The sequence below is a fragment of the Ursus americanus genome, chromosome 4 (genome assembly GCF_024610735.1).
Source record: "Ursus americanus isolate L20-20 chromosome 4, mUrsAme1.1.p, whole genome shotgun sequence".
NCBI classification, from domain to species: domain Eukaryota; kingdom Metazoa; phylum Chordata; class Mammalia; order Carnivora; family Ursidae; genus Ursus; species Ursus americanus.
The window spans coordinates 32678258-32692472 of record NC_142130.1 but is presented as its reverse complement, the minus strand read 5'-3'; the positions used below and the strand labels follow the sequence as shown (position 1 = coordinate 32692472).

The following is a 14215-nucleotide window of genomic DNA, read 5'->3' as shown; positions in this document are numbered from 1 at the left end:
AAGTGAGCACTAAACTTTCTGAGCATTAACTTCGGCATCTGCGAAGTTGGCATAGCCATCTCTGACTGTAATTTCACAGTGTTTTTGTGAATCTCAAATAGGGAAAACATATGAAAACACTTTGTAATACGTAAGAACTTCTTGTGCAGCTTGGCTTTTGGACCAAGGAGGGATCTTACGCCACTATATTTTATTAGAATTTTCATTTTCATGTATATGAACTTGTATTTTACATCCTCATCTGGTAGAATCATCTTCTCCTTCTCCCACTATCTCTGGTGAATTATAAATCAGCTTCCCCTCACTGCAGTACCTCTAAGGAACCCTTCCCAAGTATGGATTCTGGAGTGATCACACCAACTTGTCTTTCTCTGGGGGGAAAACACTCAATAGAAGTTGGCCTTCATCTTAAGGCAATATTTTAAACAAAATTTCATCCTTATCTAGTTAATTAATAAATCCTTTAAGAACTAATCTGTAGAAGCTGGTTCATCAAGTATCAGATATTTATAGTTGAGACTAATGTATTAGTACTAGGATTATGGAGTGAGAAATTCAATACTTTTTTTCATCTTATTTTTGGATGCAAGTAGACATCAGAGGTGATGCTGGTCACAATTGAAGAGTACAGTGAATTGATACATAGATGCCATATCTCACCCAATACACAATCTAAAACTTACTTTTCAGGGCTTAAAAACTGTCTATTCAAAATGCAATTAATTAGAATATGATTGTGGAGCTTAATATAAATATTTGACAGAAGGTATAGGGTGGTGGTATCACCATGGCAAAAAAAAAAAAAAAAAGCCCAAATACGTGGCCAGAACATGGTCTTTTTGTCACTTTTGGTCTTGGACTTTTTTTTTTTTTTTTTAAAGATTTTTATTTATTTATTTGACAGAGAGAGAGGGAACACAAGCAGCGGGAGTGGGAGAGGGAGAAGTAGGATTCCCGCCGAGCAGGGAGCCTGATTCAGGGCTCGATCCCAGAATGCTGGGATCATGACCTGAGCCGAAGGCAGACGCTTAACGACTGAGCCACCCAGGTGCCCCTGGTCTTGGACTTCTTAACACATAATTCCCAATAGCCAGAAGAAAAGTGCATCTTTAAAAGTTTGACCTAAAAGAAAAAGATACAAATAAGTAGCAACTGCTACACAGACTCATTTCTCTGGCCAATTATCAACAAGGTGTGAATAAAAGAATGAAACAGAATAGGCCTCTAGCTCTCTCTAATAGATAAGCTGCGGTGGGAAGCCAGACAGAGACAAGGTAATTACCCAAAAGTAGTATTAGTTCACTCTTGTCAAAGAAGCAATCCAGTATCATGAGGAGATTTCAATTACACATAAATGTATTGTTTTCCTGAAGAACTTTTAAAATCATATTTCAGTAATTCTTAAAATGATTCAACAATTCAATGAAATAAATAGGTATTCAAATGGTTAAAAGAACAAAACAAAAATCTCTAATTTTATACTCTTGCTCTATTTCCAGTATATTTAAATTAAACATTTTAGTCTTTAAAAACTCTTACTGAATCTACTTCCTTTTCTCCCTAAGAGGTTCCTGAAAATAATGTCAAGAGAAAAATCAACATCCCTCTCAAATGAACAGGTGCTAACTCTACTAAAAATAAACCTTCTACTTCTCTCCATTCATGAAACAGACAAAGGCATTACTGTTCTCTAGTTTTATTATTTTTCAATCTTCCCAACACATGAACTATTAACTCATTTTGAGATTTTTCAGTGCATTTCACAGCAAAAATGAACAAGGGAATCATTAAAATGGTTGTACATAAACCAGTTATTTTCTTATAATTTACAATTTGTTGAAAAAATTATTGTTTTGCTGTTTTCATCCTATAACCCCTTCAATAAAACACAATTTATCAGAGCACAAAGCTTAAACTTCTTGTGATGATGCAAGAGATACAGCCACCGACATGGCTGATGAATAACAGGTATGTTACACACACTGATTGGAAGACCACATCAGAAGAAACAGAGTAAGGCACCACTCTTGGAAAATTAAGGTAGCTTGCAGTAACAAGTGTGGAGCACCGTACGTAGGTGCTCAATAAATACTTGAATGAATGATGAAAGCCATAATTAGCACTATCCTTTTAATTGCCAGCAATTCTTCAACCTCAATAAAATACTTATTTAAAAAAAGATTTGTACCTGAATACAACTTCCTGATAACCTTTTATTTCATATTCTTTCTTCAGCATTTGAGTTTCCTTGAAAAGAAAAGAGAACCATACCATACATGCACTCAGCCACATATGTAACTTCTGAATTACTGACAAATATGAATAGCTGTTTTAAATCTGAGTGAACAGAGGTAAGATGAAGCATACTTATCCAGAGGGATAGCACGTAATACTGGATATTAACCTACAGTGAAAAAAGGTAAGGAAAAAAAGTAACAGTTTTATTCTTTAATGTTTGCTATGTTCTTGAATGACTCAGTTCTTGAGAAAGGCCAAAATCTCATCATATTGACATGAACACATTTAAAAAAATTGTCTCTCAAGTGTAGTATTTAATAAAACTAGGTACTGAAAAATGTTCTGAAATTTTTCAAGTCAATGTTGCTTTCAAGTATATTAAAATGCTCAGAAGAAAAAATTCTCCATGGTTATAATTCTAATCAATTTATAAATATACTTTTTAAAAGAGAGTTCCAACAGAGCTGGATAATGGATAAGCTCCTCAGACACAGGCACACAGTCTCTTGGAAGGAACAGAACGCCTTGTTACTACAACCTGGTTGACTTTTTAACACTGATTTCAGGCACAATGGCTGAATCCACTTCTGGGTCATCGTCCTCCTCCTCTTTGTTTGTAAGAGTAGTGAACGCTTCAGTTACAGATAGAAAGCAAAGCACAAACTCTGAAAGAGACTTCACTTTTCACTAAAGAGAAATCACTGAGTTCTCACTGTTGTGTGTAGCTGCTGCCCCATGCAAAAAGAGGGGATCCAAACTTAGCAGGGACTGGATAAAAGATTAACCACCTAATAATTCCCGTGACAGGTTTTCAGATGATATTGCCCGTGTCACACGAACAGGTTGGTGAGAGGCCCATCGTGCCTCAACACTGTGGTCCTGGGGCAGTTCTACGGTGCCTTGAGAGCTACATTCGTGTTTAGCGAGATGCAGTCTGTGCAATCAGCATGCACTCAGTGCAATGACTCCGTTCTGGGAGGGTTTAGGGTCAACAGAGAAGAAGTTCATTCGGTCGAGTCTTAGTGTGTGTCACTCTGCTGGTTGTGCTGTTGGGATTATTTTCCAAAGGGGTTTATGATAAACCCAGCCGTCTCCCTGAAACAAGTAAAAAAGTAATTTAAAAAACAATTCCTCTAATATTTTCACAATCGGTAACCCAAACTAGAGGCAACACCTTCACTGATGTGGAATTCTACTCTCACATTTAAAAACAAGAGTTTTTGTGACAGAAAAAAAAATCTCTGTGCTGAAGACATTAAGTCATACCAGCGGTTTAGCTAGGATTAGGGGAGAAGTTCTGGTCCAGGGGTACCTAGTTGATGCCCGAGGATCATTTGTAGCAGTTCTGCCAAGTTTGCCAAGACAATGCAGACTGAGCCTCACCCACAGAATGATGGGCAGCAAGCAGCTGGGACACAAGGAAATGGTCATCAAGGTACTAGCTGTTCTCTCCACCTCAACTGGCATCTCTAGTATCTGAGTACTGTTTTCTAGTTCTTTCCTGACTCTACTCTCCTTAGTTTTCCCTGGCGCTTGTGAACAGAAGGATACTGCAAGGAGATAAGGTTAGAGTCAGAGAATGAACTAGAACCAGGGGAAGAGCAAGTGAGGAAAAGAAATGCATGAAGCCATATACGGGGTGAAGGACTTGACACAGATTGGAGTTCAGTGTTCACAGGACTAGACGAAGTAAGATCGGAACCCGTCCTTAATGCATAGTTCCTCCAATCTATTTATATTAAAGAGTATTTTAAAAATATTCTTAAATATATATATTCTATCTTGTTCCTAAAATGACTTAAGGCGGGCAATTACTTGGCTCCTAGTGACAAGGCTTCATTCGCTCCTTGACTGCATTTTAGTGGGACTAAAGCACTCTTTGAGCACTCTTCTTGACTAGGCCTCATCCATGGCCTACTGAGCTCAATTTTAGCAATTAACTCTGATAAGCCAGTTTACCAAGAATCCCCCGACCCCAAATTCTTGATTTCAAAACTCCTCTTCTCCCACCCTTGATATCTAATCAAGTTCCTCTCTCCCTACCTTCATCCTCTTCTCTATTACAATAGTTCTGAATGAAGAGTTCCTTGACGTTTTTAGTAAGTATCAAAATAATTTTCCTTTAACAATAGCAACCATTAGGGGCGCCTGGGTGGCTCAGTGAGTTAAGCATCTGCCTTCGGCTCAGGTCGTGATCTTGGGGTACTGGGATCAAGCCCCATGTCGGGTTTCTTGCCCAGCGGGGAATCTGCTTCTTCCTCTCCCCACCATGCTCTCTCTCTCTCCCTCTCTCTCAAATAAATAAAATCTTAAAAAAAAAAATAGCAACCATTATGTTGTTTATATTAAATCACCTGGTTGATAATTCTCAACTCCTTATAGTACTGTTCTTTGAAAAAGATATCACCTAATCACATCATAGAATGCTAGAGTGGTAGTGGCTCTTAATAGTATCTGACCAAGAATAAATGAGAAGTAGCAACTTTACATGTCATGTTATTAGCAAGCATCAGGGTGCCTATCTTTTAAAATTTCATTAATTGTACCTTTTTCTTTAAGATTTTATTTTTAAGGGATCTCTACACCCAACATGGGGCTCGAACTCACAACCCCAAGATCAAGAGTTGCATGCTCTACTGACTGAGCCAGCCAGGTGCCCCTATATCTTTTAGCCATTATAGCCCCCTGCTCTTGACCCCCAAAGTTCACTTTTAATGATTTACAGAGGTCCTCCCTTAGAAATTCTCCTCCTAGAATCTGCTCCCGGTACATCTGCTTTCTTTGAAATGAAAAAAATCCAAAGTTACCAGACTATAACTGAATAATAACTACAAAATTTTATTTTTTCATATAAAAGAGTAGATATGTAAAGTACTTTTCCCTTTATTATTCCTATCCATGAAAATGGCCAGTACTTTTAATAGATACTCAATGATTAGAAAAATGAAGGTAATGAAGCTACTATAATAAACTATGGATTTTAAGGGTTAATAACAATGCAAAAATCAAGATCAAATTACTTTTTGCAAATTCCTTCCTGACAGACCAATATTAAAGTTCAGTGGGCTTCTTTAGACTTGGCTATCGACAAGAAAACGTTTCTTTCTTTTTTTTCTCTCTTTTTAAAAAGATTTTATTTATTTACTTTTAGAGAGAGAGAAGAGAAGAGCGCCAGCGGGGGTGGGAAGGGGCAGAGGGAGCAGTAGTACCCCGCTCAGCAGAGAACCCGATGCGGGACTCGATCCCTGGGATCATGACCCAAGCTGAAGGCAGATGCTTAACCGACTGAACCACCCAGGAGCCCTTTTTCTTTCTCTTTCAGTAATCTCTCCACCCAATGTGGGGGCTCGAACTCACAACCCTGAAATCAAGGGTTGCATGCTCTTCTGACCTGAGCCAGCCAGGCACCCCGACAAGAAAACTTTTCTTGATAACAGCTCTGTTCTGCTATTCACCTTACTCTGAGTTCTACTAAAAAGTAATAAACAAAACAAAACAAGAATCTTTAAATTTAGATAAGACTCCAAAATTTTTTTAGTCCAGCTGCAAAATCAGGGCATCAAAGTCTTCCACATAAGCCATGGTCTCACACAGGACAGATGATGCATTACTATAAAATGTACTCCCTTGTTATTATTGGGTGTTTTTGATTGTTGTGCAATTCCTTCCTACGCTAAGCTTAAAATTCCTGGTAGGTTGGACCTACCTTAAGGGACTGCTATGCAAACTGACAAAAACTTCTACGTGAGAAAGCTAATACATATCCGAAGAAGTTTACAACAAAGGCCCTAATTTTCGGTTTTCTAGGGTAAACACCCCACTTCATTCTTTCTTCCTTAAACGTTGCAAAGATTCTAGTCACTTCACCACCTTTGTGTAGCTAATTAAGTTTCTTGTGTCTCCCTTTAAAATGTGGTCTCGTGTCTCCCTTTAAAATGTGGTCTCTCGGGGCGCCTGGGGGGCTCAGCCATTAAGCGTCTGCCTTCGGCTCAGGGCGTGATCCCAGGGTCCTGGGATCGAGCCCCCATCGGGCTCTGTGCTCAGTGGGAAGCCTGCTTCTCCCTCTCACACTCCCCTTGCTTGTGTTCCCTCTCTTGCTCTCTGTCAAATAAATAAAATATTAAAAATAAATAAATAGGGGCGCCTGGTTGGCACAGCGGTTAAGCGTCTGCCTTCGGCTCAGGGCGTGAGCCCGGCGTTATGGGACCGAGCCCCACATCAGGCTCCTCCGCTATGAGCCTGCTTCTTCCTCTCCCACTCCTCCTGCTTGTGTTCCCTCTCTCGCTGGCTGTCTCTCTGTCGAATAAATAAACAAAATCTTTAAAAAATAAATAAATAAATAAATAAATAAAGTGGTCTCTGGAGGTGAACAGAGTTTCAGTGTCGTTCAAAAGGCAATAAATTATAAACTGTATAATCTATACTGTGATTGGAGATTATGTTAGCATTTTTATTTGTGGCCAATTTAATCCCAAAATCTACTTCATCTGAATTGCTGGTAAACTATCTTAACTTTGGCAAACTGTGAAAAGCTCACGAAAAAGCTCATAGTTAAGCTGGACTAGTTTCAGAAATAAAGATGTATAAGTAATGACAATTCAAGAAAGCCTAGGAAGCTAAAGTTCTCACTAAGCAGATAATGAGTTTTAGTCTGAAGACATGTAGGACAAACCTCTTTAATAAAATATTTGGTTTTCCAGGGTGTGCCTGTTTCAGTTCGATGCCTTTCTTCAGTCCTCTGGCGCTCTTCCAGGGTACGTTTGTGCTCTGTGGCTTTATCAATTTCAGATTCCCTCAGAGAGTCTGTCACATTTTTCCACAATCGCCTATAATTAGAAAAACCACACATCTTACGAGTGTTCTTTAAAAAAGTATAATTAAATAGAGCTGATGCCCTTAAAATTAACAGTAATTTTTAAAAATTATGTTTCCTGAATCAGATATGTAATTTCATGTTTGTGAGTTACAAGAACACAGAATATTATGGTGCTGATACTAATGTCCAAGATGCTGCTGATTCTACTTTTTCTTTTCAAATTAAAAATAATTTGTATTTTACCAAGTAATAGTAGGATTATTTTTAAGAAACTCAGGAAATAATAAGCAAAAAGATAAATACATTTTTTAAAAGCTAAAAGGTAAAGAGACAACTTCTACTTCTGGATATGATGAGGTGATGGGGACCAGACTTACCCTCCTGCCTTTAATCAGCTAGGCGTGTATTGAACAGTGGAGACTGCGGATACTGAGCAAAGGCAGCACAGGGCAGTGATTCCTGAGAGCAGGGAATAAACGAGGGGAGTCCTATGGGTGCTCCAACTCACTGGCTAGAGTTTATAGGCACAGCAGAGGGACAAAAGCTCAACTAACCCCAAGCAAAAGAAAACTGCCCAGACAACTGGTTGGGAAGAAGAACAGTCTGTTCAACAAACGCTGCTGGGACAAATGGGTATCTACAAGCAAAAAGAGGACCTCAGACCCTTACCTCATAAGAAAACTTCTACAAGAACACATAGGAGAAAATCTTTGAGTCTGGGTTAGGCAAAGATTTCTTAGATACAATACCAAAACCATAATCCATAAAAGAAAACACTGATAATCTCATCTTGAAAAAATAAAAATCTTATACTGAAAAAAACCCACTACGAAAATTTAAAAATGAGCAACAGACAAGGAGAAAATACTTGTAAAACATTCCAATAAAAAATTTGCATTCAGAATTCATGAAGAACTCCTGCAACCCAGGAAGACAATCACACATTTTACCAAAGATGATAAACAAATGGGTAATTAATTAGCACATGAAAATATGTTCAACATCATTAGTCATTTGGAATATGTGAATGAAAACCATAATAAGACTATTTCATACCAACTAGAAGGGGTGTAATGGGTATAAGGCAGGCAATAGCAAGTGTTGACAGGATGTGGAGAACTAGAACACTTATACATTGCTGGCAGGAATGTAAAATGGTTAGCCATTCTGGAAAATAGTTTGGCAGTTTCCTGAAAAGTTAAATGTAAAACTTCCAGACAACCCAGCAATTCCAGTTTCAGGTATTTACCCAGAGAAATGAAAACCTATCCACCCAAAGATTTGCACGGGAGTGTTCATAGTGGTATTAATCATCATAGTCCAAAACCGGCAACGTCTATCAACTCGTGAATGGATAGACAAAACGTGGTTCCACAAGGGAATACTATTCAGCAATATAAAAAATGATGTTGTATCATAAATGAACCTCAAAACATCATGCTAAGTGGAAGAAGCCAGACGTAAGATACCACGTACTACATGTTTCCATTTATCTCAAGTGTTCAGAAAAGGCCAATTTATAGATGGAAACGAGGGTCCCTGAGACTGGGGATAAGAATGAAATGGACCTCAGCTGTAAATGGAAATGAGGGTCTTACAGGAGGATAAAAATTGTGAAACTGATTTATGGTGATGACTGCACTGCTCAGGGAAGTTGCTAAAAATCACTGAATTACACACTGGAAACAGGTGAATTTTATAATATGTAAAATACATCTTGATAAAGTATTTATTTTAAGATTTTATTTATTTGTCTGAGAGAGAGAGAGTGCAAGAGCAGGGGGGACCCTGCAAGGACCCTGATGTGAGACTTGATTCTAGCACCCTGGGATCATGACCTGAGCCGAAGGCAGATGCCTAACTGACTGAGCCATCCAGGCGTCCCATCTTGATAAAGTTTTTAAGTGGCAATTTTAGTATTATAGTATTAAAGTAGAATTCAAAGCAAGAACTATCACCAATGATAAAGATTTCATAATGATCAGGGCTCAGTGCATAAGAGGACATACAATCCCAAATGTGCATGTGCCTAATACAGAGCTTCAAATAACATGAAAACTTACAGAACTACAAAGAGAAAATTCAGTTATAATTGGTAATTTCAAAAACTGATCTCAATTACTGATCTCAACTGATGGAACAAGTACACAGAAAATTAGTAACACAAAGTACTAGAAAGATACTAACAACCCACTTGAGGTAATCGATATTTACAGAATACTGTCACCTAACATCAACAGAATACACATTCTTGTCAAGTGCAATGAAACATTTACCAAGACAGAATATATTCGGGGTCATAAAACAAATCTCAATAAATCTGAAGGATTGAAACCACACCAAGTATATCCTTCGGCTAAAACTAAGTTAAATTAAAAATCAACAATGGAGGGGGGCGCCTGGGTGGCACAGCGGTTAAAGCGTCTGCCTTCGGCTCAGGGCGTGATCCCGGCGTTCCGGGTTCGAGCCCCACGTCAGGCTCCTCCTCTATGAGCCTGCTTCTTCCTCTCTCACTCCCCCCGCTTGTGTTCCCTCTCTCGCTGGCTGTCTCTATCTCTGTCGAATAAATAAATAAAAAATCTTAAAAAAAAAAAAAAAAAAAAAAAAAAAATCAACAATGGAGGGGCGCCTGGGTGGCTCAGTCGTTAAGCGTCTGCCTTTGGCTCAGGTCATGATCCCACGGCCCTGGGATGGAGCCCCACATCAGGCTCCCTACTCAGCAGGAAGCCTACTTCTCCCTCTCCCACTCCCCCTCGTGTTCCCTCTCTCGCTGTGTCTGTCAAATAAATAAAATCTTTTAAAAAAATCAATAATGGAAAGATAGCTGGAAAATTTCCAAATATTTGGAAATTAAACAATACATTACTAAATAACTTCATGAGTCCAAAAAAGAAAAAAAAAAAACACCAAGGAAAATCAGAAAGCACATATCAAAAGTTCAAAAGTTGTGAGATATAGATAAAGCAGACCTAGAGAGAATATATTAAATATTTATAAATATTTAATTTCCTAAAAGAAGAAAAACTGACGACCTCATCAGGGGTCAAACCATGGTTGGCTCTCCACTTTTGTAAATAAATTTTTATTGTAACATAATGGTGTCTACCTATCCTTTCACCGTCTGTGGCTGCTTTCATGCTTCAGTGGCAGAGCTGAGTGGTTGTGGTAGAGACTATCTGGCCCAATAGGCCTAAAATATTTACTCTCCGCCTTTTATAGAAAGGTTCGCTGATCCCTGACCGGAGCTTCCCTGTTAAGAAACTAGAAAAAGGAAGAGTAAATGATGTAACAAGTAAGCATAAAAGAAGAAATAAAAAAGAGCAGAAAGCAATGAATAACAAAATAGAAATGCAGATAAAAATCAATGAAATTAAAACTGGTTCTTTGAGTAAAATTAATAATCCTTTAATAAATAATCCTTAATAAAAACCTTTAATCCCATTGATCAGTCAAAGAAAACATTACCAACATAAAGAATGAAAGTGGGGACATCACTACAGAGCTTACACACACACATTAAAAAAAAACTAAGGGGATATTATAAACTATATGCCAATAAATTTGACAAACTAGATGAAATGAATCAGTGCCTTAAAAGACACAAACTACCAACCTTCACTCAAGAAGACAACCTCAATATCCCTAAAAAGGTACTGAATTGTAGTTAAAAACTTCCTCAAAGAAAACAACAGACCAATATCTCCCAAGAATGTAGATATAAAAAATCCTTAATAAAATTTTAGCAAAGAGAATCCAACAGTATCTCTTAAACATTTGTCTGCTTTAATAATAGCTGGATTTTTTCTTTTTTTAAAAAAAGATTTTATTTATTTATTTGAGAGAGCAAGCAAGCGTGAGAGAGAGTACGAGCAGCAGGGAGGGGAAGAGGAAGAGGGAGAAGGAGGCTCCGTGCTAAGCAAGGAGCCTGATGCCGGACACAATCCCAGGACCCCGAGATCAAGATCCGAGCAGAAGGCAGACACTCAACTGACTGAGCCACCCAGGCACCCAATAATAGCTGGATTCTTATAACTGTTTCTACATTCGCTCTGTTCTGATACATTGTTTTAGTTAAATTATATAAAGAAAATCTAAAGGCACCTGGGTGGCTCAGTGGGTTAAGTGGCCGACTCTTGGTTTCTGTTTAGGTCATGATCTTGGAGCCCTGGGTAGCCAACCTCCTTCTATCAACCCTCAGTTTGTTCTCTATTATTAAGAGTCTTCTTATGGGATGTTTCCCTCTCTCCTTTTTCCTTTCTCCTTTCCCACATGTTCATCTGTTTTTTTCCTTAAATTCCACATATGAGTGAGATCATATGGCATCTGTCTTTCTCTGACTGACTTATTTCACTTAGCATAATACACTCTAGCTCCACCCACATCATTGCACATGGCAAGATTTCCATTTTTTGAAGGCTGAGTAATATTCCATTATATATATCACATCTTCTTTATCCATTCATCTTGACTGGATTTTTGAATGGATCCTGAATGATTTGCAGTGTCATGCATTGTTCACTTGAAAAATTATCTTTCAGATGTTGACATTTTATTAGGTAATATGAAAAAATCACATTCATTACTATCACCACAAATTTCATCAGAAAACCCTTTACCTGGGAAGCTTTCACACTCAGGTGGCAGGTACAAGTTTTCCACAATTCTGATTTTTGCCTTGAAGCTTAAATAGTTTTTCCAGTTTAACGGAGATACAACTGACATACAGCACTGGTACGTCAGTTTAGGATATATGGCACAATAACTTGACTTACATGTGCTACCACAGGGAGTTTAGTTCACATCCATCATTACATATAAATACAAAAGAAAAAAGTTTTTTTCTCCTTGTGATTAGAGTTCCTAGGATCTGCTCTTTCAATAACTTTCAAATACACACACAGCAATGTTAACTCTAGTCTTCATATTGCACATTACATGCCTAGTGCTAGTTTATCTTAGAACTTGACCTTTGTACCTTTTGATCACCCTTGTCCAATTCTTCCACCCCCCACCCCCGACCTCTGGTAACCTCAAATCTGATCTATTTTCCATGAGGCTTTTATTTTGCCTAGATTGTACATATAAGTAAGACCATACAGTATTTGTCTTTCTCTGACTTATTTCATTTAGCATAATACCCTTAAGGTCCATCCATGTTGTCACAAATAGCAGGATTTCCTTTTTTCATGGTTGAATAAAATTCCATTGTGTATATACTACAACTTTTTTTTTTTTAAGTTTAAAACATTTTATTTAAGTAATCTCTACCCCTCACAGGGGGCTCAAACTTACAACCCTGAGATCAAGAGTCACGCTCTTCCAACTCAGCCAGCCAGGCACCCCTATATACTATAGCTTCTAATCCATTCATCCACTGACAGACACTTAAGTTGTTTTCATCTATGTATTTATTTACTTTCCACTTTCTCCCCCTTCTCCTTTTTATTTAAAAATTTTTTTTTCACTTTATTTACCTTTTCATCATGGTAAGTTTACTCTTTAATCCCCATCCTCTATTTCCCCCAACCCTCACCCACCTCCCCTCTGGTTACCATCAGTATGTTTTCTATAGTTAAGAGTCTATTCATGGTTTGCCTTTTTCTCTCTGCTCATTTGTTTCTTAAATTCCACATATAAATGAGATCATATGGTATTTGTCTTTCTCTGACTTATTTAAGCTTAGCACTATACTCTCCAGGTCCATCCATGTCATCGCAAATGGCAACATTTCATTCTTTTTTATGGCTGAATAATATTCCTGTGTGTGTGTGTGTGTGTGTGTGTGTGTGTGTGTGTGTACACGTACCACATCTTCTTTATCCATTCATCTACTGATGGACACTTGGGCTGCTTCCATAGTTTATAAATAATGCTGCTATAAACATACGGGGGCAGGTACCCCTTTGAATTAGTGTTTTGTATTTTAGGGTAAATAGGCAAGTAGTACAATTACTGGATCACAGGGTAGTTCTTTAAAAATTTGAGGAACCTCCATACTGTTTTCCGTAGTGGCTGTTGCATTCCCACCAACAACGCAAGAGGTTGTCTTTTTCTCCACATCCTCACCAACACTTGTTGTTGTATCAGTTCTTTATATATTTTGAAAACTAACCCTTTATCGGAAATGTCATTTGCAAATATCTTCTCATTCTATAGCGTGCCTTTTAGTTTTGTTGTGCAGAAACTTTTTTTATTTTGATGTAATCCCAATAGGATATTTTTGCTTTTATTTCCCTTACCTCAGGAGACATATCTACAAAAATGTTGCTATAGCTGATGTCAGAGAAATTACTGCCTGTGCTCTCTTTCGTCTAGGATTTTTATGGTTTCAGGTTTCACATTTAGGTCTTTAATCCGTATGTTGTTTCCATTTAAATTTTATTATTAGCAAAAAATAGTGTCATTTGTTTCCTTGAAGTACCATGTTCGTGTCATTCACTTATAAGAAAAATGTCTGCCCAATATTGAAATTAGAACAGTCATGGTTTGCCATTCTTTTAAGCAGAAAGGGAAGAAGAAAGGGGGGGTAAACAGAAGGGGGAATGAACTATGAGAGACTATGGACTCTGGGAAACAAACTGAGGGCTTCAGAGGGGAAGGGGGTGGGAGATTGGAATAGGCTGGTGATGGGTAGTAAGGAGGGCACGTATTGCATGGTGCACTGGGTGTTATACGCAAGTAACGAATCATGGGACTTTACATCAAAAACTAGGGATGTACTGTATGGTGACTAATGTAATATAAAAAAGAAAAAAAAATAGTGTTCCATGAGAAGAGCAATTAGTTCAGCTTGAAACTCAAACAACTGCCCAAGTGCTTTTCCTCCAGATAACCATCATACTTCTCAGTATATCCACCACCAGTGCTTTATGTATACTACCAATTTGTCATACAGAATATTAAAAAGATGGGTATTCAATGGATACTCAAAATAAAACTAGCAATCTGTACTGTTTTTTTTTTTGTTTTGTTTTTTTTTTTTAGAGATTTATTTTTATTCAGAGAGAGAGAGACAGCATGCATGAGCATGACTGGGTGGGGCAGAGGGAGAGGGAGAGAGAATTTCAACCAGACTCCATGCCAAGTGCAGAGCCCAAAGCCGGGCTCAGTCTCATGATCCTGAGATCATGATGTGAACAGAAACCAAGAGTCAGAGGCTCA

General features: G+C 38.0%; 1 protein-coding gene across 2 annotated transcripts in view; it reads right to left on the bottom strand.

Annotated features, from left to right (window-relative positions):
• Positions 1–1680: 1680 nt before the first annotated feature.
• The window catches only part of OSBPL11 (oxysterol binding protein like 11), an 87469-nt gene continuing 74934 nt past the window's right edge, over positions 1681–14215 (bottom strand). For both annotated transcript variants that reach the window (XM_045812503.2, XM_087861560.1), the window contains 2 exons: positions 6911–7064; positions 1681–3333 (listed from right to left, as the gene is read on the bottom strand). In XM_045812503.2, the coding sequence (XP_045668459.2) occupies positions 3268–3333; positions 6911–7064 (220 nt within the window). In that variant the 3' untranslated portion in view covers positions 1681–3267. The remainder of the gene's footprint in view (positions 3334–6910; positions 7065–14215) is intronic.